The following is a 23,804-nucleotide window of genomic DNA, read 5'->3' as shown; positions in this document are numbered from 1 at the left end:
GGCGGCGGCCGCCCTGCTCCCCGCTCGCCCCGGCGCCCGCTCCGCGAGGGTGCGGGGACGAAACGGCCCCGGGGGGCGCCCAACGCCCAGCCGGCGTCAAGCGCTGCTTGAAGCTGCCGCGGGCAGGCGCGGCCGCAGCCCGGCGCGGCCGTTGAGGCGGGCCGGGAGGCCCCGCCCGCGGCGCCGGGGAGGCCGCGGGGCGGCGAGGGGCGGGCCGGGACGGGCCGCGGGAGCTGACACGGCCGAGCGCCGACACGAGCAGCCCTGACGCGGGCCGTGACACCACGTGACGTCACGGCGGCGCTCCGCGACGTCATCGCAGCGAGCGCCGGACCTGGGCCACGAGGGCAGATAACCGCACTCGTGACATCACATCGCAGCTCGGTGACGCCAGGCTGCGAGGGCGGGCAGGAACCGTGGGCAGGGCCCCGAGCGTTCCGGGCGGGCCGGTGTTTCCGGGGGGAAGGCGGCGCCGCTTCCGGCGCGGGGCGGCCCGGCTGGCGGAAGTGACGGCGGGGTTTGTTGACAGCGGAGGCCGCGGCGGGGGCAGCGGGCCGAGGAGGCCGCGGAGCGCTGCCCGCCCCGGGAGCGGAGCCGGCCCCAGCCGGGACTGCCCCCACCCCCCTCCGCCGCGCCGGTGAGTGGCGCCGCCCCCTCCCCGCTCCGCCCCGGGCCCGCTGCTGAGCCGCCGCCCCCGGCCGGACCGCCTGGGGCTCCCGCCGCCGTCCGCCCCCGCCGCGGCCTGCCGAGACCAGCCGGGCTCCGGCAGCAGCTCCCTGGGGGTGGCGGCGCCGCCGCGCGGGGTGACCTCGCTTGAAACGCCTCGGGAGCGGGCACGGCGCGCCGGCGGGCGGAGGGGTCGCTCGCCCCTCTGACCAGACCCCGTCCGCAGGTCGGGGAAGGAGTCCCCAGGGCTGTCGGAGACCGTGGCGGTCCGGCCGTGCCGGCTGCCCAGCGCACCGGGAGCGGTAATCCGAGGGCTCCCGGAGATGGCTTCGTGGGTGGGTGACCTTTCGGAGAGAATATCCGCAATATAATTCATCAATCCGAAAGGAACGTTTTCACCGCAGGCAGGTACAAAGGTCAGTGTGTTTCCTGTCTTGCACGAGTCGCCTCCTTTGCAACGTCTTGTGTGATCTGGCCAGGCAGGAGTTTCAGAATTTGAAGCTTTGCTCAGCCACTGTGAGTAGTTCAATTTATTCCTACTTCGGTTGTCCTACTGTAAACCAGGGGTGGTTGCAGCAGTTGCAGTGACCCATGAGGTAATAAAAATGCAATGATTTGCAGCTGCAAGATGCTGAACAAAATGACAGTGCAGTTTTCCCTCAAAATCTAACCTGTGCCAAACTCTGTGTTTACATTAAATCTGGGTTTTTTTAAGTCCTTCTTTATAATCAATCTCTGCCAGTGTTTTTTGTTTGCCTTATTCTTGGATAAGTCCATGATGCTGAAAAACTCAGCTTTCATTTCGGCCAGTCATTTTTGTAGTGACAGCGTAAATGGTATGTGGTTGGCATGGAGCCACAGCGGGTCTGGCTAGGCTTCAGGCAGCAGACTGAAGGAGAGAGAGAGAGAGTGAAAGAGAGAAGATCAGTATGAAATCCAACGTAGATAATTATTGGCACAGGCATCCCAAATAGTGCAAAGAGCAGCACCAGGCCAGCGAAGCCAGAAACACCTTAAAAATACAGATGTAGCTCACAAATAAGCAATACTTGCAGGAGAGACTGTCTGGATCTGGAAGGCTGGTGATGGGGGAGACTAAAGCTGCATTTCATGGTATGCAGTTTTCTTTAGGTCCATGGATGGTGGGAGAGTGCTATTACTCCACTGACAGGACTCCTTCTGGGGGTAGTTTGGTATACCAGCTTTTGTATGCCTGCTCTCTTGTCTCCAAGGCACTGAGTTCCTTTGTGCGTGAAGATGACAGGGAATCTGATGGAGAAATAAATTGCTAAAAGGACTGGCAGCCATAGTTCTGATGCCTTCTCGATTCCTTTGCTTGAATTTTCTGCATCTTTAATGTATCTGTTGTGATCCTTCAAAACACATGCACTAGACAGCACTGGTGACAGTCTGGTAGGCAGGGAACTTGCTGATCTACTGCCTGTGGAAAGTTGCCTGAGGATAATGATTAGGCAAATGTTAATGATTTGTCAGCATCTCTAGTTCATTTATTTTTATCAACAAAGCACACTGAGCTTACATCTAGCGAGAACATTCATCAGTGCAGTCCCACTATTGGCACTCTTACTTCTGTCTCCCCCTGCCCACATGTCACATCTTGAGTCTATTTAGAACTTCTCAGAGGAGGGACTAGCTTGTATTATGTCTTGTACAAAAGAACCGCAGTCTCAGCTGTAGCTCTGGGTGTTACTCTAATATGGGTAATAAATCACAAGGGTGAAAGCTCTTCTTTGATGTTATTTTACTGGGAGAGTTTAACCACTTCCCTTCTATAATAACCTTCTGTACAAGATTTTTTTGGTGAATCACAGGGACCTCAGAAGTTAAAAGTGCAGCTGATTTCTAAAGGGCTAGGATCAAACAGCTATATTGTGATCATCTCAAGAGAGGGGCCCTAGAGGATTGTCAGAGCCACAGAAAGGCAGTCTTTGCCCTTTAGTGCTCTAAGCTGCTTGGACAAGTCCCAAGCACTGGCCTTTTCCAGCTGCATGTGATAACAAGTTGTTAATGGGAATTTGTTTTGAGGTCTCTGGCTAGCAGTAGTAAACAGTGGAAGAACACTGGCTCCAGGGACCTCCAGTCTGATAGCGTAGGTGAGCTGGTAGGAATACTACAGAAATGCGTTTCCCTGCTTGTTCAGGTATTCCTGTTGATCTTGCCTTTCTAGAAAGGTTCTCCCCAGCAAGCTTCAGGCAAAATCTGTGAGAGGGACTTGTTCTGGAAGCAAAGCCGATTCATCCCCAGAACAGACACAGTGCTGAGCACAGGACAGTTTCCTCCTATCTGCAACCCTCTAGTCAAGACCTGGAGGAAACTGCCAGTGCAACAATCCTCTGCAGCCAATGGCCTGTGTAGTCCTTGACTTTTCTCCTGACGTCACTACAAAGCAGAGGACTGTTCGTTATGGATTGCCTTCTTTTTCAGATACACCATCTTACTTTAGTTCTTGGTACCGCATATATCACAAAGGTCTCCAAGTTATAAAGGCACCCTTGGAAAGCTGTAATTTTATGTTATGACTATGGCTCAGGATTCAGTGACCCAGACAAGCAGGTTACACCTTTTAAACTGTCTCCCGTCTGGATGTTATGTACAATTTTTATGATTTCTGGGTTTTATGTAATTGTTCTCAACTGTCTGCATCTGCTTTTGCTTGGAGACCTTTCTGCCTCTTGAGCTAAGAGCAGCAGAGAACCTGCCTGAGATTCCTACTGTAAGGGCTGTTGAAAGTTCTAGGTCAGAACACAGTGGGTCATAAGGAGTTCTAGGATTAAAACACGATCCTGCCAGTTGCCTGCAGATGCATATAGGAAGGAGAAGTTATTGATCAAGTTCAAGAAAAGCCAAAACACAAGTCAAATTCACTACTGGTCCTGTTTTTGTCAATAAAGTTTCATCCAATTACACTAGAACAGGGTTTGGCCTGGAGATGCAAGGCCTGGGGTAGGCAGGGGTGATCTAGCATGGCAATTCCTCTATTGCTGAGCAAAGAGCAGATCTGCTGATCGCTGCCTGCTTTCTTGAGCAGTTGCTTTTTGTGTTGGGTTAATTTCTTGGCCAACTCTTTGTCTCTGGCGCTAAAGCACACCCTCAAAAGGAGAATTAATGAGACACGGAAAGAAGAAAAGAGCTTTGATTTGCAACTCGTGCTGCCCTCATGTTTGCACAGAAATCCACTCCACAGCAAAGGGAGGGATCAGAAGGCTGGGAGCCCGGGCTGCCAGGCAGGCTCAGGCACAGCTGTGCTCTTGTCTCCCACAGAGACCATTTGGTGCCTGAATTTGAAAGGTTACCTCATCCTCAGTTTTAACTGATCCTTTCTAATAGTGTCATGGCCCAAGCAGCAGCTGAACAGAGCATCTGAAAGCATCTCTGAGGGAGTAGGGTGCCCAGTCCATCCAGGGTGCCTTTGGAGACAGTGATTATAGTGAGGAACTGAATTCAACTCTTACACCCTGTATTGTTATGATACTGCAGGAATGAAGAAAAGAGCACAGGAGACTTTAAAGGAATTCTCCGAAGCAGAGAGCAGGAGACAGACAAGTATCCTGTTCTTTGCAGCCACAAGATGAAGATAAGAGATTGGAGATATAGTTAAAAACATTTTGCAACAACTTCGACAGCAATGTCTACTCAACCATGATGCAGAGAGGGGCAACTGGCTCCATGGCACTGGTTTCCTGACTACGAGTAGGGATACAACAGTTGAAAAGGCACAGACTTTACCTCAAAAATAAACATTTCAAATATAATTTATGTGTGTGCATGAAGATATTTAAAAGGGCTCACATTAGGGTTGCTTCTAATGTGATTTGACCCTGTGAAAGAGAAGTGGAGTTTTCATTCTTGAGTCACTTCTGAAAACCTCAAGGCCTCAACAAACCCTCGTTCAGTGCCAGGGAGCAAGTGTTTGTATTAGTCACACAATTAAAAAAATACATACATCTTCCCCTAATTCTCCCTCCTTCTTTATCCACTATGAAAGAATAAGAAAGGGAAAAGAAAGCCCCTTGCCTTCTTCTAGTTCTTTCACCCGTACTTTTTATTTTTATGACAGTTCAGAATGGTTTAGGTGGGCAAGTCCCAGGGAGCTGCATGCATAGATGTCCTGACATAAACCTTCCTTTTCACTGCACCTGGAAAGGAAAGCCAAACCAGTCAGTATGTTTTCCTCTGGCTTCTGGTTTGCTTCGTGTTCTAATTCAAGGAGTTGCACAAAGCTGCTGGCTTGGAGCTGCAAAGAAACATTCAGCTTAAACATGAAAATTGACTTGGAATGATGGCAAACAGAATTACAGGCACAAGATATGGGGCTACCATATCCCATTTGGTGTATACAAAGAATCTTCCCCACGGTAAGTTTTGTGGTGGTTCATCCAGCGCAGTCTGAAGGGAACAAAGCAGCATGGTTTCTGCTACTTCCCTTTCAGACACCCTTTATCAGCCAGATAACCCTGGCAGTGAGGAAACATTCTCTCGCTGTGTAGCCTCATTACCAAATGCGTTTCGTATTAACTCATTCCTGCAATGCCCCAGAAACTTCACCGTCATATTATCCCTTGTTTACCAACAGGGGAGTGGAGATACCAAAGAATTAAGGGCACGCTCCCTGAGAAGCCAAAACACTACAGGTTCTCTTGATGTCAGCAAGTACTTGGCTGTAAATACAACTGTCAACATCCCACTGGTAGAGCAGCTTTGCAGAACACTTCCAATGTCCCTTTCTCAATGCATCTTTCTTTCCCTCTGCTTATAGCTGTCATGATGTTCCTGTAAATTCACCCTGGAATTCCCTTTGCGTGGAGGATCTTCTGAATCAAAAGCTTCCTTCTACACTTCCCCTTCCAATTACTTCCTTCAAGATGGCATCTGACAGCCCGGAGTCGCTAATGACCTTGTGCACAGATTACTGCCTTCGCAACTTGGAGGGGACTCTCTGCTACCTACTAGACAATGAAACACTCCGGCTTCATCCTGACATCTTCTTGCCAAGCGAGATTTGTGACAAACTTGTCAATGAGTATGTCTCAGGCCTGTGGAGCAGTTTTTTTCTCATTTGGGAAGGAGCCAGGAGTCCAGGGAAGGGGGAACAAAGTTCTTTAAGAAACAGTGATGAGAAGGATGCAAGGAAAAATATGTGAAGGAATTAATGGGGCATTTTTCTTCTGTTTGATCCTCATATTGGAAATTTGGCTCTGTATTAACATCAGAAGGAAGTGTTCCCAAGGGTTAATGTACCAATATATGCTTTTCTAATTTTGCCACTCACCTTTCCCTACATAGATAAACCCAGTGTGAAAAAAGTCATTGTGTGTTCCAAGAGCATCAGTAGTAACAAAGAAGCCTTCCCATTTCCCCACCACTGAAGCATTAAAACTCTCATGGTAGGGAAATAAAGAGCACAATGTGCTAGCAGAAGTTGCATTTTGAGGCTGCTACTCCTATAACTTTACCAAGCAACCTGCTTCAAGCTGTAGCTTTACCAAGCAACCTGCTTCCAGAGATTTATAACTTGGCCATCACAGTCTGTCTTGGCTGAACTACTGCCCAAGGATTCTGGAAGAGAACCTTGGCCAGCTAATTTTCTGAAAATGAAAAAAAATAAAATTACTAGCTTTAGAGGTAAGAAAGAAAAGTCCTGATGTCCATACTTGCCAGAATCAGTTTGCTCAGAAATATATGTATGACCTTGCAGAAATCTCTACCTCTGAGGTTTTCCTAAGGGTTGTTAGTTTTGTGTAAGAAGGTTGTTAGCTAGTGCAAGAAGAAATTATTGCTTAGTTCCATTACCCCAAAGGCTATTCTGGATGGTCAGTAGGGAGTCTGCATGTGCTCACATACTCAGTTACGTTTTTCCATGACCAGCACAGATGATAGAACTGTAGCTGAGCCTTTGTGTAATGCTGTGCTAACATCATTGCCCTTGATACAGGTATGTGGAGTTGGTGAAGACAGACAGCATCTTTGAACCGCATGAAAGCTTCTTCACCTTGTTCTCTGATCCACGGAGCACCAGGCTAGCTCGGATCCACCTGCGGGAACAGATTGTGCAGGACCAGGACCTGGAGGCTATCAGAAAGCAGGTGGTATTGCAGTGACAGCCTCTAGTTGTCACGTCACATAGCAGCACTGACATGTGGGCAGCTAGAACTCCAGGCATCCTGAGATTCCTAGGACTCCATCTTTCCTCATCCAGATTCTTCCTTTGGGAGAACCTCTGCATCTCCCTCCTCAGATCCCAAAGCTCCTGTTGGGAATGGGATGGGGACACAGGCCAAGTCACTTGATACCTGGCCTCAGGCTTCTCCCAGCAGGAGTGTAAAGAACAGGGTGGGCATTCCACCTGTGAAGTATTTCTAACTTTGATTTCCCATCTTCCAGGATCTTGTTGAGCTCTACTTGACTAACTGTGAGAAGCTGACAGCCAAAAGCCTGCAAACCTTGGTGAGCTTCAGCCACACACTTATCTCCCTTAGCCTCTTTGGCTGCTGTAATATCTTCTATGAGGAGGAGAACCCTGGAGGCTGTGAAGATGACTGTTTGGTGAACCCCACTCGCCAGGTCTTAGTTAAGGACTTTACTTTTGAAGGCTTTAGCCGCTTGCGCTTCCTGAACCTTGGCCGCTTGATTGAGGGGGTAAATGTGGAGACATTGCTTCGGCCTTTGGCCTCCCTTGCAGCTCTTGATCTCTCTGGGATTCAGCTGAATGATGTGGGATTTCTGACCCAGTGGAAGGACAGTCTGGTTTCTTTAGTGCTTTACAACATGGACCTTTCAGAGGAGCACATCCAAGTGATCGCACAGCTCCGTAAGCTCAGGTCAGCAGACCTCTTCTTCCTTCTTTATCCTTTTCCCACAGATAGGAGCCATGCAGATCTCTTGGGAATGGGTTACCTGCCCATTAACTGAGAGTGACCCACAACTGCTTTCAAGTTACAAACTCTCCCATAAACAAGCTCAGTCATTCACTCACTATACAGCTGAAATATCTAAAACCAGCCTGGGTTTTGCTTGCAAACTGACATCAAGCCCATTCACATAGCAGAAACTCCCTTAAAAAGTTAAACAGAACATCTGAGAGATTGGAAAAATAGCTGTGGATGTACACAGGTGTGGGTATAGTGATAATCATGCTGTGAAATTCAATCCTTGAAACCACTGGTCAAACAGTAATGTCCAAAGTTTAAGCCTAGCTCTACTCTCTGTAAGCACACTGTGCTTGGATTGAGCAACCAAGGGGAAGAGCAGTCTAAATAAACAGGCACTCAGGACCTAACTGTACTGACAGTGGAATGACTTCCTGAAAGAGTTGAGACAGTTGCTCATCAAGCTACACAATGGTATCAGGAAAGGGATCCAGACCTTTCTGAAGTAAAAAGAGGGGCCTTACTATTCAAGCAAAGGATACTTTCCAGTGGCTTTAATACTGACTCTACTGGCTGCAAACACTAGAGGGTACCATGCTTACACATGACCTAGAAGTCTCAGAATATCTCCTGGACAATTTCTAAGTCTGAGCAACTTAGTTCAACTCCTGATGATTTTTAGTGAAACATGGTCCACAATATGTAGAAGTCATTTTTATAAACAGGACATTGGCTCCTGTCTTAGGTAGTTTAGAAAATCTTTCCCAGGGAGTCTTAGCTACTGCTTGGCAGGTCAGAGCAGGCCCTGTAGAGCAGACTTGTCAGGGGCACCACTTGCATATGGGAGTTGGTTAAGTTGTCCCACAACTCCTGTAGCATCAGAAGCCTGCCAAAGCATAAGCATTTAAATACCTAAAGATAAATGAACTAAATAGAGAGTAATAGCCTGAGGTGGAAAAAAATACAAGATTGCAGAACATACAAAAACTTGTATAACTTAATTTGTGGGATGAGGCAACATACGCTTTGGGGGATTCAAAGATCTTCCCACGCATCTTAATCTACAGGTAGAAATGCTCAGGTGGCTACTGTGATAGAGCTTGGGAAAGGCAGGTCCTGAGCCTAGAGCAATTACCTTTGTGGTGGTGTGGCCAAATGACTCATGGTGTTGCATTCTGAGTAGGCTTCTACCAGATGTCTGTGACTATGGTTAGACACAAGCCAGATCCTGCTGCCAGATCCTACAGAACCATGTTCCTGTATCGTGGAGAGAAAGAAGGAGAAGTTTGAAAAACAACAACAACAACAAAAAAACCCCACACACCTTGGCTTCTTACCTTTCCCCAGTGTAGTGGGGGAAGTCCCAGCTGATGCTTTCCAGGCCGTGAGCTGCTCTCTGTCATTTGCAGGCACTTGGATATCTCCCGAGACCATCTGTCCAGTTACTACAAATTCAAGCTGACCCGGCGGGTTCTAAACCTGTTTGTGGAAAACTTGGTAAACCTCACTTCGCTCGATATCTCAGGGCACACCATGCTGGAGAACTGCACTATCCCAAGCATGGAGGAGAAGATGGGCCAGACAAGGTGAGGAAACAGCAATTACTGATGGATGCTTGGATAGAAAGTTTTGCCAAAGCTGAATTAAGGACAGTTCTCTCTGAGCTTTCAAATTCTTTAGGTCTAATTAATATTAAAAAGCAAGATACAACTGTTGCTAATTCTCCCTGATGCTAAAAACTAGTATGGGAATCAGTTAGTTGTGATTCCTGTATGTGACACAGGTAAGACAAGTATTTGAAGGTAATAAAGAGTTCATCCTACCTGTCTTTCACATATATCTGAAGAAGTATTTCAGCTCTTCTTTTCCATACATACCCTTCCAGGGATCTCTAGCACTAGTTTGTATTGCCTCTGAAAGGACTCTAAACCCCTTTACACATTTTCTACACAAAACATTCTTACCCCAGCCAAAGTCCAGGATCTTCTGAGGCATTTCTGCACTGATTCAATACATGAATGTTTATAGGAGAACTGGGCATTCTAGAAACTTAGTATCTGAAAGCTGATTTCCAGATTTGACCTTGATGCCAGGCAAATCAGCCTTTGAAAATCTCAGTGCACCTTGGTGGGGACACACTTGGAAGTCTGGTTTTCCAGGTTAACCAAGAGCTCTGCCGTCCTATCCCTGGGCACTTAAGAACAAAAGCAAGCAAGTGGGACAGTATTGGCTCCTTTCCAAAGCTGGTGAAAGGAAACACTGGCCCCTGGTCAATAAAAAACATGGCAACAAAACAATTGTTCTTGCATGAGCACAGAAGCAGACTGATGTGTCTATCAAATGACACGCAGTCAAGTTCCCAGCTTGTTTGGATCAGTGCAATCTACAGCCCTTTCCTAAGAGGAAGTGTTTACCACAGCTAGCAAATTTCCAAGACAAATTTTGTCTGGGAGAGCTGTATTCTGTCTGCCTGAATTCTTAATGCTATTTCTGTTCAACACATTTACTCCTTCAGTCAGGACCACCTGGAAAAAAAAAAAAAAGGTTGGTGTTATCTTTAGGAGAATTTGGCTGGTGTATAACTGAATGTAGCTGATGTCACTCCAGTTATCAAGCAGTGCAGTCAGAGCGAATGAAGAGCAGATAGCTGTCCCTGTGGCAGGAGAGTGCTGAAAAAGCAGGGTACCAACACGACTGATCTTTTCTTTTCTCAGCATTGAACCAGCAAAGAGCAGCATTGCTCCCTTCCGGGGTCTGAAACGACCACTCCAGTTCTTGGGCCTTTTTGAAACATCTCTCTGCCGCCTGACACATATTCCAGCTTACAAGGTAATGAGGCAGCAACAATATTGGCAGTGAGTAGTTGGTGGAAGTTCAAAGAAAATGAAAAATCATTGGCTGCCAGCAGAGTGGAGTTCTTGGGCTCTAAGGTGTGACAACTGAGCTCTTACCTTTCAATAGCCACTTGGTAATGCAGGAAAGCTGCCAGAAGGCAAGACCTGCAACTCACAGTTTTCATAAGGGGAAAATATATGCCTCTTAGGGGAGGGCCTGGGAAAAATCACCCTACTTGAAGCAGCAGAGCATCTAGTGCTACAAAACAAGGATTTAAGACAAGAGGAGTTCTGCTTGTGAATAGCATCTTCCTGGCCTGAAGGGGCCATTTCTTGTCCCTCTGGGCAGAGAAGTGACTCAGCTCCTTTGCTCCCATCTTGGGCCAAGTCCTACCAGCAGGACAGGAAGAAGTTGCACATTTTGACCTTCTAGATTTACCCTCAAAGATACCTTCTCATGCTGGCTTTCCTCCCTCATCCCTTTTTCCCCCGACATTTTTGCCTCTGTGCCAGGTGAGCGGGGACAAGAATGAAGAGCAGGTTCTGAATGCTATTGAGGCTTACACTGAACACCGACCAGAAATCACTTCCAGGGCCATCAACCTCCTTTTTGACATTGCCCGTATCGAGCGCTGCAGCCAGCTACTGCGAGCCCTCCAGGTGAGCCCATGCTAGCATTTACTTCACCCTCACAAGGGAAACTTTCCAAGCCCAGCCCTTTCCCTACCCTGGGACACCATGTCAGGTCGTTCAGGAGAAAGTTCCAGTTGTGCAGTGGAACTGGGTACCTTGACTTTATGAGATTCCTTATAGAGCACTCCTAGCAGGCTTGTAACAGTCTTTGCCCCACATAGCTGTTAACAGTCACACTGAGACTCAGCAGCCAGTCAGTGGCACTGAAGGTTCATGTTGCTTCTCTGCAGCTGGTGATCACAGCCCTCAAGTGCCACAAGGATGACAAAAACATCCAGGTAACAGGCAGTGCAGCACTGTTTTACCTGACCAACTCCGAATACCGCATGGAGCAAAGCGTGAAGCTGCGGCATCAAGTCATCCAGGTGGTACTGAATGGCATGGAGTCCTACCAGGAAGTCACAGTAAGAGCAGCCCATCCTCCTTCCTATAGTCCTGCCTTCCCCGTCTTCTGTCTTTAGCCCAATGTAGCATCTAGGCCTTCTGAGCCTCCAGGATATTCACCAAGGCAAGCATTAGAAAAGCTGTTGTCCAGATCTGCTCCTTGCCTTCACTCTGTAATGGGGATTACATGCAGGGCACTCCTCTATGTGATGATCTCCAGAACCAGAGGAAGCAAGTGATGATAGCAAGGCTCCTTTTTAAGTGATGATAGTGGGTCAAAGGGTACATATAGCCCACAGCATAGACACTTAGCACCAATTGTGGTAATAAGAGATTAAGATGTGCATGCACTGGGGCCCTTGAATCTGCAGAAAGTAATATTATTCTAAGGCACTGTACTGCTAGCTAGCTGACATCATAGAGTACAGTGCCACTAGGTTGTAGAGTGGCAATTCCTGCACGGAGAGTTTATAGGCAACAAAGTGATGAGACTAGGTGATTGTGTGATACTAGAATGACAGTAAAAGAGAAAAGGGAGGGTGCAGATAAAGCACAGTAATAGATATGAGGGTAACGGAAATTTCAGTGGTATTATTTAGGCAAGAAAGTGGTTTCAGTACTAAACAGCAAGGGAACATGAGGTGATGGGATAATGTTTTCTTAGTCTCCCAGCACAGCGCCTGCTTGCTCTTGTCCTAGGTACAGCGGAACTGCTGCCTCACACTGTGCAATTTCAGCATCCCTGAGGAGCTGGAGTTCCAGTACCGCCGAGTCAATGAACTGCTGCTGAACATCCTCAACCAAAGCCGGCAGGACGAGTCTATCCAGCGCATCGCCGTACATCTTTGTAATGCTCTGGTCTGCCAGGTGGACAACGATCATAAAGAAGCTGTGGGCAAGATGGGTTTTGTCATGGTTGGTATGGTCCCAAGGTGTCTGCTTATACTTATCCTAGGCTACCGCAATTCCCATGCAGCAGTCCACCAAGCACATCCAGCCAGTGATTCAACCTTACAGCATCACAAGAGGGAACTCATGTCCCAGCAGTACTAAGCTCTCCTGGCACCTGTCCCTCCCTGTGATATCTCTTACTGGCTTGCCAGCACTGGAAATCAGAATCTCACAGATAGACTCTGCATGAGAGCAGGGAAGCAGCATGACCCAATACCTTCCCTCTTCACTACACTACATTATAATCTCTGGAACTGGTACAATCTTTTACCAAGCTCCTTCAGCATCATCCCTGAGTTTGCACCAGCTTCCCAGTTCATGTTCACTCATATCCTACTGCTTTCCAAATACCACCTTAGGCAATTGCTCTGATAAAATTACCACATTTCTAACTTTCTAACACACATTATGACAGATTTGACTGTAAACTCAACAGCTCAGGCACTCTGACATAGTTCAGCTCTGTAAATACCTGCAACACTGAATATAATCCAGTCCCACTGAATCAGAGGAAGAGATACCAATTAGATTTTCTACAAAGAGTCAAATTCTTAGACTGCATAAAATTACAGTTGGCTGTAGCCAGCCCTGCACTGCCTAAAGGTGTCAGTTTTAGCTCTGTGATATCTGAACTGTTCTCACTCTTCTCCTTCCTCTGCCCACAGACAATGCTAAAGCTGATTCAGAAGAAGCTGGCTGATAAAATGGTGAGTGTTTCTCCCCCAAATATACACACAGACATGGTGATCAGTCCAGTATGCCAGCCCTACTTTTCTACCAAACACCAGACATCTCAGCTGGTGCTGTAGGATATCCTCTGCAAGGAGGAAGGGGGAAGGTAGCAGAGAGGCAAAAACAACAATAAAAAAAAAATCCACTCACCAACAATCTTAAAGCAAACAACAAGGTCTTCTTAGCCATGAAGCTCTCTGAGGTGATGCCAGAGATGAAGTACAAGTACTTGGTTTGCACTAGGCTGACACATCAGCAAAGCTCTGTTTCTGCCCATATCTTTTTGGCTCCATAGTGTGATCAGGTGATGGAGTTCTCCTGGAGTGCCCTCTGGAACATCACTGATGAGACCCCTGATAACTGTGAGATGTTCCTCAACTACAGTGGCATGAAACTCTTCTTGGAGTGCTTGAAAGTAAGTATTTCTCGTTTCCTCCAGAAGAATACCGGTATTAATAGTAGAGATACAGGTGCCTGGGCACAATCCCTGACTGAACTGATGCATAATCAGCCCTACTATAAAAACCTGCATATTTTGTCAGTTTATTTTTCACAGCCATCCACCCAGTAGATCAGAGAAATTTACTTTCTCATACACATCATCCTTCTTTTTCCCCTATTCTATACTTAAAAACACAGTCTGCCCAAAGCAGGGCAGCAGTGATTGATTCTCTCATTTCAAATAATTTGAATGATAGAGATCCCATTAGAGATCTGCTAGAAAAAACATTGCTGACTACTCAAAAATACTCAGCCTTTCTAGATGCACTGCACAATCTTTCTCCAGAGTGGTTTGTTCTCAGTGTCACTCGCAGTCCTGCTTTTGTATAATCCCACCTCTTCTTCTCTTAGGAATTCCCAGAGAAACAGGAGCTGCACCGCAACATGCTGGGACTCCTGGGCAATGTAGCAGAGGTGAAAGAGCTCCGCCCACAGCTTATGACCTCCCAGTTCATCAGTGTGTTCAGGTGAATGCCTCTGACAAACAGCTGAGCTCAGGCAGGGTAAATGTGCTGGGGCTCTGCTGTTGAATCACCTGGAAACTTTTAAACATTTGATGCATCGGCTTGCTTTCCCATTCAGGGAAAAAAAAAGCTAAAAGGAAAGCATAAGACAGCTTGGATTGCATGGCTTAGGTAGGATACAAGTACTAGTGACAAATTGAGTCCCTGAAGAGTACTGTGCCCATTTCAGGACAGAGATACTTCCTGCAGTGATCATCTCTGGTAGAGATCAAAGTCACGATGCTTTTATGTCTGTGAAATGCAGAGTAAGGTTGTTCAGGCACCTTTAAATGATTTCTTTTGTCTTTGTAGCAACCTGTTGGAGAGCAAAGCAGATGGGATTGAGGTATCCTATAATGCCTGTGGTGTGCTCTCCCATATCATGTTTGATGGTCCAGAGGCTTGGGGTATATGTGAGCCACACCGAGAAGAAGTAGTAAAGAGGATGTGGGCAGCTATCCAGAGCTGGGACATCAACTCCAGAAGAAATATCAATTACAGGTGAGAAAGAGAGAAGCCTGGCCCACTTACCCAAGAGCTAGTATTGTCACAGGAAACAAGCAGCAGCAGACAGGAGGAAAGAGGCACAGCCCAGCTCTGCCTAGGATGAAGGAGAAATATCCTTACGGACATTTCTGTAGTAAGAATTTTACCTCTTCCTTTAAAGTGTGTCATATAGGCTACTGAAATTAGACACCTTGTTTGGCAGTTCCTATGGGAGAAATGTGGGAGCCCAACAGAATTTCTGCTGCATGTCTTTTTGGTAAAATTGCATAATTAAGGAAACCCATGATCTGACTCTCTGAGACCACCTATTTTGTTTTCTGAGACTTCTGTCCTTTTTAACCTCTTTAAGTCTATTTCCTTCTGAAAGTCACATGAATCACTGTAGCTTTCAGTCTTCTCTGGGGGATATTTAAACACAGTTCCTAGAAATCATTTCAAAAGTTAATAGAACTGGTGGAATCCTCTAAAGCTCTTCCAGTAAGAAGGCATCAGGTACTCTCTATTCCCACAGTGCTGGGCAAGGATCCAGAATGAGTGGTATTCCAGTGCTTGAGTTGCAGTGTGGACACATTATTGTGGCCAGAAGAAACAGAGAAGTCATTGCACGTGAGCAGCCAGCTTTGGCTGGGTGTAATCTTATTCTGGCTGCTCTACAGAATGATCAGTGCTGCTGGGTTTCAGCTGTCATAAGGAAATGACTGACACAACATAGAAATTAGTTCCCGGACTCAGTTGAATCATTCGCACCTGTTTCTCTGGGCAGCATGTTTATGCTAAGTTGGTAGGGCCTGTAAGCCTGCCAGTACTGCCATGTGACACAGGCTTACTCTTTGATGCCACAGTCTTTGATATGCCAGTGGGATTTACTGTTGTGGTATGTATGAGCACAGAGTTTGTACTGTTTTGAGTGCCAAAGCTGCTGAAAGAAGCAGCCTTTGAATTTTTCACTTACACAATATTTCTGTGCAGGTCATTCGAACCAATTCTTCGACTCCTTCCACAAGGGATCTCTCCAGTCAGCCAGCACTGGGCAACCTGGGCACTGTATAACCTGGTCTCCGTCTACCGTAAGTTCTACTTTAGAAAAACTCCAGAAAAACACTTTCACTTCACTGGAAAACATGTTTTAGAAAAACACGTTCACTTCACTGGAAAAGTTGGGGTTGTGAACCTGAGTTTGTTAGAAGAAGACACCTTCCCAATTTAACTGTATGTAGGTAGAGAGAACATTCTTTGAATGGTGCAGGAATGCCCAGGCAGCACAGCCAGAACAAAAACAATGAAATGTAGTGTGTAGCAAGTACCTTAAATGTTTCCATCCTTCTGGCCACATTCTTACATTCTCATTGATTCTGTGTCTGCTGTGCACATAACCAGGCTACCTGGAACAAGCTGACTCCATAAAAAAAAATGTTGTGATTTCTCATGCAGCAAGCTCCCCTTCTGCCACCCTGTCTCCCACCTCTGTGAAGGTTCACAGGGACCTGTTTTATTCTTTTCTCTGCAGCTGACAAGTACTGCCCACTGCTGATCAAAGAAGGTGGGATTCCCCTTCTGAAGGACATGATTAAAATGGCTTCAGCACGGCAAGAGACCAAGGAAATGGCCCGGTAGGAAAATAATGATGTGCTGTCATCAAACATCCAGTTTAGCTTCAGCTTTGTTTTTATTTCTCCACATCAAATAAGGCTACCAAATAAAGGCCTGTACTGATGTGTATGAGGGCTGAAGCAAACATGAGTGACAAGCAAAAATAAGAGTATGGAAGCAGGAGCCTAGAGAGATTCTGGGGGGGGGGGGGGGCAGTACACAAACTGATGGCTGGTACACAGACAGGTTTGAGGGACACTAGGCAAATGGGTTGTAGAAGTGGCTTGTTGGTCAGGAGAACCAGATTTGCTAGTTACATCTCTTATGCTAATAGTCTCCAGTCATCACTCTTCTCCATACTTGTGTGGGCTCCTTGTTCAGCATCATACCAGTCTGTCACCAGAAAAGCTGACTGTACAGTTAAAATCAGAGAATTTTAAAAAGGTGGAGAGAGCTCCACCTGCATGAGCTTCCCCAATTTACCTTTCTTATCTGACCTTCCTTTGGAGTCATGCTTTCAGAGTTTTAAACACCAGTTGCAGATTCTAATCACTGACAATCTGAGAGCCATAATTTCATACCTGCAGGAAGAATATAAAAGAGATGTAGGGATTATATGGGAACACATGCCTTTTGGGTGGGCAGCCGATGTTCACTATAACTGAAGGGTTGCTAAATGCTGGAGGTGACAAAAGCCTACAGAAGACAGCAGAATACTATTACAGCTTAAGCAGATTGCGTATGGATTAGAAAGTGAAAAGGTGATGGGACACCACAAGAAGGGTAAATTCCCAAATGCAAAAGCAAGGACAGATGACAGAAGAATTAATGACATATTTTTGTATATATGTGTTTCCTGATGCGATTCAAAGTTATCTGATTATTTGGGTATGGGGGTGATGAATGAATGGTCACATACAGATCTGGATGTATGCTAACATGGCTTTCAGTTCAGAGGAGATGAACTGCAGTTTTGAGCTCTAAACTGCTTTTGTGGAGTGTACTGGTTTAGACTCAAATATTGGTTGATGCATATCTCAGGAAAGACTGCTTAGTGTAAGCAATATACATTTACATAGAGATCACACTGTTGGACAGTTCCTTATGTTACTGTTATTGGCCCAGAGCTGTAACATGATAAGCTTTTAACTAAACCCTCTCTCCTTGTCCTTGTTTTATCCATAGGAAAGTTATAGAGCACTGCAGTAACTTTAAGGAGGAGAACATGGACACTTCCAGATAGAGGCAATCATCTAGTGCCTCTTGCCAGCACTGTATCCAGCTTCTCTCTAATTCACTGTATATAGGGAGGACTCTTTCTTACCAACTTGGCTGTTGGAAGGAAACTTTATGTGTGTGTGTGAGACCCTCAGTAGATGAAGGTGAACAGGGGAGGGGGGAGGGACTTTTTGCACAACAAAATGCTTTCATTAAATTAGTGGACTTTTTCGTTATGAAGTTTCAGATTGAAGTTTTGTGTGTATGACTTCTGTATAAAAAAACCAAAAACCAGACAACTACATTATGTATCTCTTAACCTTTTTTTAGACCACACAGAAAGCCTCAAATGACCATGAGCTTGAAGACCTAGTTGTGTGATCACTAGCATGACATTTTTAATTTCCCACTTTTTAGAAAATTCCTTTGGCTGTATTGCATGAGGTCCTATAATGTCCACAAGAACACCAGTCCTGAATTGGCATTGGCCACTGAATGGGGTTACAGGCAGCGATAAGTTATTTATTTGCTTAGAGAAGTTGGGGGATTTGATACCAGAGAGTTAGACCAAATGGACTGACCTTCTTAATAATATTTGTAAATAGTGCAAACAGAGAAGAAAGTTTTTTTTTCAAGTCTATTCATTCCCATATGGGTTTTTATAGAAGATTCATGTTAGTGGAAGCACTGCTAACTGTATGTGGTCTATCAGAAGTAAAACATTCCTGTTGATGTCAAGAGTTCTGTTTTGTCCCCTTGGCAGTACAGTAGGATCTATCAGCTGACCCAGACTCATAAGTTCAGGGATGACCAGCTCCATTTGCACATCTTTGGCAACAAAGAGATTTCTCTCAAGTGAACCTGTGCAACCAGGAACAAGGTTTGTTCACAAAGGGCTACATATCTTAATTACAGTCCTTCACCATTTTTTTTAGTTGTGTTCTGTTTTATGGGGAAGGGCTACAAATGCCAGAGAGTGGGTTTCTGTTCATCGTGATAAGCTCTACTAGGCCCTAGGCAAGAGCAGCTTGTAACATTTGTGCAAGTTCCAGTAATGGACTGGAAGGGTTTTATTCTTCTTTGGTCTGCATTAGAGATACCCACGTTCAGTGGCAAATTGGTCTCCCCCTGTAGAAAGCACAAATGCTGTATTTGGAAGTGCTGACATCCTCTTGAGACTGGAGAGTCTCCAGGCACTCTTTGGTGGGTGATCCCATGAGATAGCACCTCTTGTTCCACCCCAAGCGTTTTCCTTCCCCCTCTTCTGAGGTACAAAAGGCCCTATTCTTACCTGACTCTCACCAGCACTAACCAGTGCAGTTCCACTCATACCAGCACCATTGCTCTTGATGGAGATGAGAGTCCCACTAAAGTGTTCTTCACCTGTAAGACACTCCAGATTATAATGGTTCAAGAAGGCAAAGGCCAAGGTTTATCTCACAGCCAGGCTTTCAATACCACATTGTGCAAACCATGCTTAAGAGCCCTCTGCTTGTCATAGCTCTTTCATGATTCACAAACCTTCTAACCTTGGAACGGATTTTATGACTGGTAGCAACAAGAGAAAATCATGGCCATGAGAATTAGGACATTTCGGGCCTCTGAGATAGCACAGTAAACCTCACTGCTCTCTACCCTCATATACATTGCTCTCAGATTTGACTTGCTGCTATGACAGGTTCTTCTAATGCTCAGTTAATGCTGTCATTGCTGAGCACATTATAGGGAGCTCCTAGAGATGCAAACTGACACTTTAAATGACAGGACACAGCTGCCTTGCAGAGGTTTACTTTTTCTGCCAACATGGTGTTACTCAATATCTTTTTTTTTCTCTTTTTAACCATGTCATTTGTTTTGATATTGTGAGCTCTGTATTTTTTTCTTTAAGTATTTTTAAATACATATTTTTTGTGTCACTTTTGAATTGTTTTCTTATGATTTGCAAAACTTGACAAATTACACTTTTTTGCAGTCATTTGATTCAAATGTATTTTTCTCTCTCTTATTATTATTCCTCAAGAATTTGTGTCTGTACAAGCTTTGAGACAGGGAAGCTGATTTTAAGATCTGATTTCCATGTAATGCTTGTTAATCTTTCTCATAGATGCAAATCTAAGAGAGGCTGCGAATACTGCTGAGTAGCCTCCATGCATCAGAGGAGTCAGGCTTTGCTCATTTTATTTTCCATTTAGTGCTGTCATTTTTAAGTTGCTTCATGTGACAGTGCCCAAGAGGCTTTCTTCTTCTTTAATGCCCATATAGTAAAAGCTGCTAGCACCAAAATCTTAAGTGACAAAAGCACTCAGGATTCTGACTATGTTGGGGAGGTGGGAGTGGAGCAGAAGGGACACATCACAAATACGACAGGTATCAAAAACCTGTGTCCCCAGCATGCAGCTGCCATGATGGAGAGTCAGCTGGAGCTCAGGAGTTTTCAGCTGGAGCAGAATTCAGCCTTGCACTGTAACCAGAGCCAAACAACTAGGTTTCACCCTGAGATTTTTGGCAAAACTGCACCAAGGTTAATGATGGCTTGGTTCAATCTAGATCAGGACTTAAGGGGTCTGAGTTTCTTCAATCTTGTACCCCCTATAAGTTTGGTCATTACTGAAGTCCCACCTGCTGCAGCTGGACTGCAGAAGCCCAAACCAACCAGTTCCAAGCTATATAAAACATTTATTTAACAATGTATATATATATATATTAAAAAAAAAAAAAAAAAAAAAAAAAACTCGATCCTCACTGCTCATATATCATCAGGCAAGTCCTACAGAGCCTTCTAGGCATGCTGCACCTTAATGAGAATTAAAAACAACATGGAGATTAAGGAAGTCAGTTGGGCCATCCTGAAAGAAGAGCTTAGCTTTATGAAGTCTGTCACTGCTCCCAGGGGGAAAGGGAAGCTTTTCAGTTAGGCCACCAGCAAGATCAACTACAGAGACAGCACTAAAAAAACAAATAGCATCCCTGTTGGAGAGCTTTGGCTACAAGTTTCTATTTCTTCAAGCCAGTAAGTTCTGTGAGATGGCAAATAACGTTTCCCTTTCAGTAAGGAGCAAAAGAGAGAAAGGTGTCCTCAAATATCTGAGCTTAATCCAGGAATGCCTAAGATTTGAAGTTTGAAACTACATTGTACTTCAGTTTCCCTAATTGTGAAACAAAAGGAGTTGTTGAACCTTAGGCTTAAGGAGTGTGCCATGACCTGAAGCACTTTTTGGAGGCAAAGAGGAGCTAACGAATTGCTGCTGTAAACACAATGCTCAGGACAGAACAAGACAGTTGTCTCCAGCCATCACATCAGTATTCTGCAAAGGGGAGAGCAAAGTGGAAGATTTTTATGAAGGTCTTACATGAAAAGGGGAAGCTGGATACCCTGAAATGCTCACCAGTTAACTATACAGAAGCTTCTCAGTCCTTCCAGCTTTGCTGGAACAAAGGAATGAACCAGGAGACTTAATTGCACAGAGAGAATTAAAGAGCTAAGGACCAATCCTTCCCAGAACACTAGAATGTGGTTATATCTACCAAATGAAAATCAGGCTGAAAAGCTGTTCATAACATGTTTAGATATGGCAGAAGAACACCTTGTGTTCTGTAGCTGTCCCCTTCACACTCTTATGCTTTCATGTTTTCACTCCTACATTTCATTTACTATTCAATAGCTTAGCATTGGCAGAGCATGAGCACAACTCAGTAGTTGTCTGCAGAGACTGTGCCAACAAAGGAAACCTCTGTAAGTAATTTCCTTCTTGCCTGGAGGGCGTCTCCTTGTCTCAGTGGCCCAGATCAATGACACTGCAGTCCTGAGTCAGATGTCAGATGTTTGCCATTTTGTCTGGAATAGGTAAGAGAACAAGCTGGTACTTCCATTTTACAAAATCTGTGGGAGAAACTGACTTGCTCATCTGGACCAAGCCAAGAAGGTTAAGGACTAAAGGCCATGGCTATTAGTAACACCACAAATCTGTCCCATCTGCATCATGGTTGTTATCACCCTGTACCTACCTGCTGGCTCAAATGCTATCTGTTCAGTACTGAACCCTACCCAGCTTGTTACCTGCACTGGGCTCCTGTTGGGATCGCTTTGGTCTCTGCAAAAGATGATGATGAGGAAAAGTTCTGGAGCTGTGAACCTCTTCCCCTCCAATCACTGGAGTAAGAAGGGCAGAAGAGATAGGCACTAATTTGAAGAATTGACATGGTCTTGCGATTGCTGAGGGAGAAGCCTGACATAGCTCAGCTGTTAAATGATGGCTTGTGCTGGAAAAAAAGAATTAAAAGTAAGAAAACAGCTGGTCTCCACAACAACCAGAGGGTATGAAGCACCAATGTTAACAATTGTCAGTGATGGACGAAAAGTGACATAGATGCTGGCTGAGAAGGCAGCACTTTGAAAAAGGAATAAGTAAGATTTCCTGAACTGAAACACTTCACTTTAACAGAATATATTTTGATTTCAAATAATTATCACAAAATTGCTCTCTAATTTATTTCTTGGTTTTTTGTTTTTTTTTAAAAAAAAAAAAGTTTTTAAGCTAGCCAAATACATCTTTCCTTGTTTTGGTTCAAGAAAATAATCTCAGTTATAATGAGCAAGTTGCTGCTTTTACTCTGTCCATTGATTTGCCTAATGTTGAGAAGCCTGGTTCAAATGCTTTTACATGGTGAAACCAAGCAAAAACACAGTAATACACAAATGTTGCTTCCTTACAATTCTGAATGAATTATTTTTTCTGTTGTATCCATTGGGATACCTGTTGCGCATTAAACCTAGTGCTTAACAATGTCTTATTCCTTTGGTCTATGAATATGGTTTATTTAGGTACTTTACTTGTTCTTTTGCTGTCATATATTTCATTAAAAATGGAAAGAACTGCCTTGTGTTGATGATGCAGTTGCTTTCACCACTCCAGGGGATGTAGTTTTGTTTTTCAATAGAAAGGAGGCACAAAGGAAGAGAGTATCATTATGATACAATGTGAGAGGAAAACAAATCAGAACAATATTTCATTTACAGATTGTTACTAAATTCTGTAATGGATCTGTGAATCTAAGCTTTGTAACTGGCAGAAACTGAATACTTAAGAAAAGACTTCTAGCTTAAACTTTTAGCTTAAGACTTCTAGCTTAAAAGATTTCTAGTTTAAAACAAACAGTCAATCTGCTTTAATGCCAGCATGAGTTTCTTCTTAAGAGCCTGATCCTGCAGGAGTTCAGCTCCCAGGGAATTCAGTGGTCACCATAGAGTCTGATACTTTAGAGAGTTTAAGTGGATTAAACAGGAGAAGGAATGCTCTGAAACTGAATTGCCTCTAGGGAACTGAAAATGCATCATTGTAAGGGTACATGCTTCCAGCAGCATGAAATTTCGAGCTGGGTACATGCCATACGAATCTAGATTCTCTCCTCAGAAACCTGCTAATAGAGGCTTTCTGGAACTAAGCCTAATTTCCACCAGACAGTCATTAGGCTGAAACCCTTAAGAGAGAGATAAACTCTGATTTCTGTAAGACAGGTTTCAAAGCCTTAAGGAAAGATAAAAAGCATAACACACCCCAAATTATTCCAATCACAAAGAGGAAGAGAATACATTCCTTAGGACAAATTATTCTGGAATATTAGAATGTTTCTACTTTGAAATGGGTAATACTGTTACTACTTAAATTGCCTTCATTAAGCTTTAGCTTTTAGATCTCTCTAAGATAAACAGAAAGACACTACTCACCTTTTTTTCTGCTTGTAGACAGAGTCTGGTGTTACTGTGCTGAGCTTCCTACTGTTCTGAAAGGCTTCCTTTGCAATTAAAGGAACAGAAACATTGTTAGGATATTTAAAGCATGCAGGAGGCAGGATGGTCTCTGAACTTCTAGTACGAGGCTTAACCAGCACTGGTCCAGTCTACGAGGTTTCTAAGAGAGGATTTCTGTAGCTCTTGCATTTACCTGGGCCGGGGGGGGGGAATAAAATAAAAAGGGATTTGAATGATTTTGGGGAAGGTAAAGTTAGACTATAATTTTTGTCAACATTTCAACACTTTCTCTTGCATAAACAATTCAAGTGACCTGTGGGGCCTGGTGCTCTGCAGGAATGAGCAGGTGGTCACAAAAAAAAAAAAAAAAATCTAAAACGCAGACTGAAATAATCATAAATGCTGCTACATACCCAATTTATCATTAAACAGTACCAAGGAATTGCCTGCTTTCCAGGTGCTGGAGGATAAATTACAAGGAATACTTTTCTTCCAAGCTTTTACTGAGAAGGAGGGTAACAAAAATGAAAAAAAAAAAAAAAAAAAAAAAAAAAAGAGCAGCAAAGATGCATCTATGCTAGAATTGAAG

The 23,804-nt window shown here is 44.7% G+C and overlaps 1 protein-coding gene and 1 long non-coding RNA gene across 9 annotated transcripts; one reads left to right on the top strand and one right to left on the bottom strand.

Annotated features, from left to right (window-relative positions):
• The first annotated feature begins 508 nt into the window (after window positions 1–508).
• Window positions 509–22,303, top strand: ZER1 (zyg-11 related cell cycle regulator). 8 transcript variants are annotated; one of them, XM_062591242.1, is made up of 17 exons: window positions 509–637; window positions 4,165–5,042; window positions 5,444–5,707; window positions 6,620–6,770; window positions 7,069–7,505; window positions 8,963–9,139; window positions 10,268–10,382; window positions 10,901–11,047; window positions 11,311–11,484; window positions 12,164–12,379; window positions 13,081–13,122; window positions 13,443–13,562; window positions 14,000–14,115; window positions 14,464–14,652; window positions 15,628–15,725; window positions 16,166–16,268; window positions 17,434–19,382. In XM_062591242.1, exons 3-17 carry the CDS (start codon window positions 5,550–5,552, stop codon window positions 17,489–17,491), a joined length of 2,301 nt encoding a protein of 766 aa, XP_062447226.1. In that variant the 5' UTR covers window positions 509–637; window positions 4,165–5,042; window positions 5,444–5,549; the 3' UTR covers window positions 17,492–19,382. The 8 variants fall into 8 exon arrangements, 6 of the variants coding, with proteins under 6 accessions (XP_062447226.1, XP_062447224.1, XP_062447220.1 ...); XM_062591236.1 differs by lacking the exon at window positions 509–637 and adding an exon at window positions 734–1,182; XR_009960275.1 differs by lacking the exon at window positions 509–637 and adding an exon at window positions 20,516–22,303 and having other exon boundaries at window positions 3,771–5,042; window positions 17,434–17,630.
• LOC134148763 (uncharacterized) lies at window positions 4,701–9,825 on the bottom strand. The gene is made up of 3 exons (XR_009960276.1): window positions 8,891–9,825; window positions 8,689–8,810; window positions 4,701–4,823 (listed from the first exon to the last, which is right to left on the bottom strand). It is a non-coding gene; the product is annotated as an uncharacterized LOC134148763 (long non-coding RNA).
• Window positions 22,304–23,804: the final 1,501 nt, after the last annotated feature.

Source organism: Rhea pennata, chromosome 18 (genome assembly GCF_028389875.1).
Source record: "Rhea pennata isolate bPtePen1 chromosome 18, bPtePen1.pri, whole genome shotgun sequence".
NCBI classification, from domain to species: Eukaryota; Metazoa; Chordata; class Aves; order Rheiformes; family Rheidae; genus Rhea; species Rhea pennata.
Note: the sequence above shows the minus strand (reverse complement) of the source record. Positions and strands in the feature narration are given on the sequence as shown.

Coding starts and splice junctions, on each gene's coding strand:
- ZER1 (XM_062591240.1), top strand. CDS start 5,550: ATGGCATCTGACAGCCCGGAGTCGCTAATGACCTTGTGCACAGATTAC. Junction 7,506..8,962: donor GCACAGCTCCGTAAGCTCAG/GTCAGCAGACCT, acceptor TGTCATTTGCAG/GCACTTGGATATCTCCCGAG. Junction 11,485..12,163: donor AGTCCTACCAGGAAGTCACA/GTAAGAGCAGCC, acceptor CTCTTGTCCTAG/GTACAGCGGAACTGCTGCCT.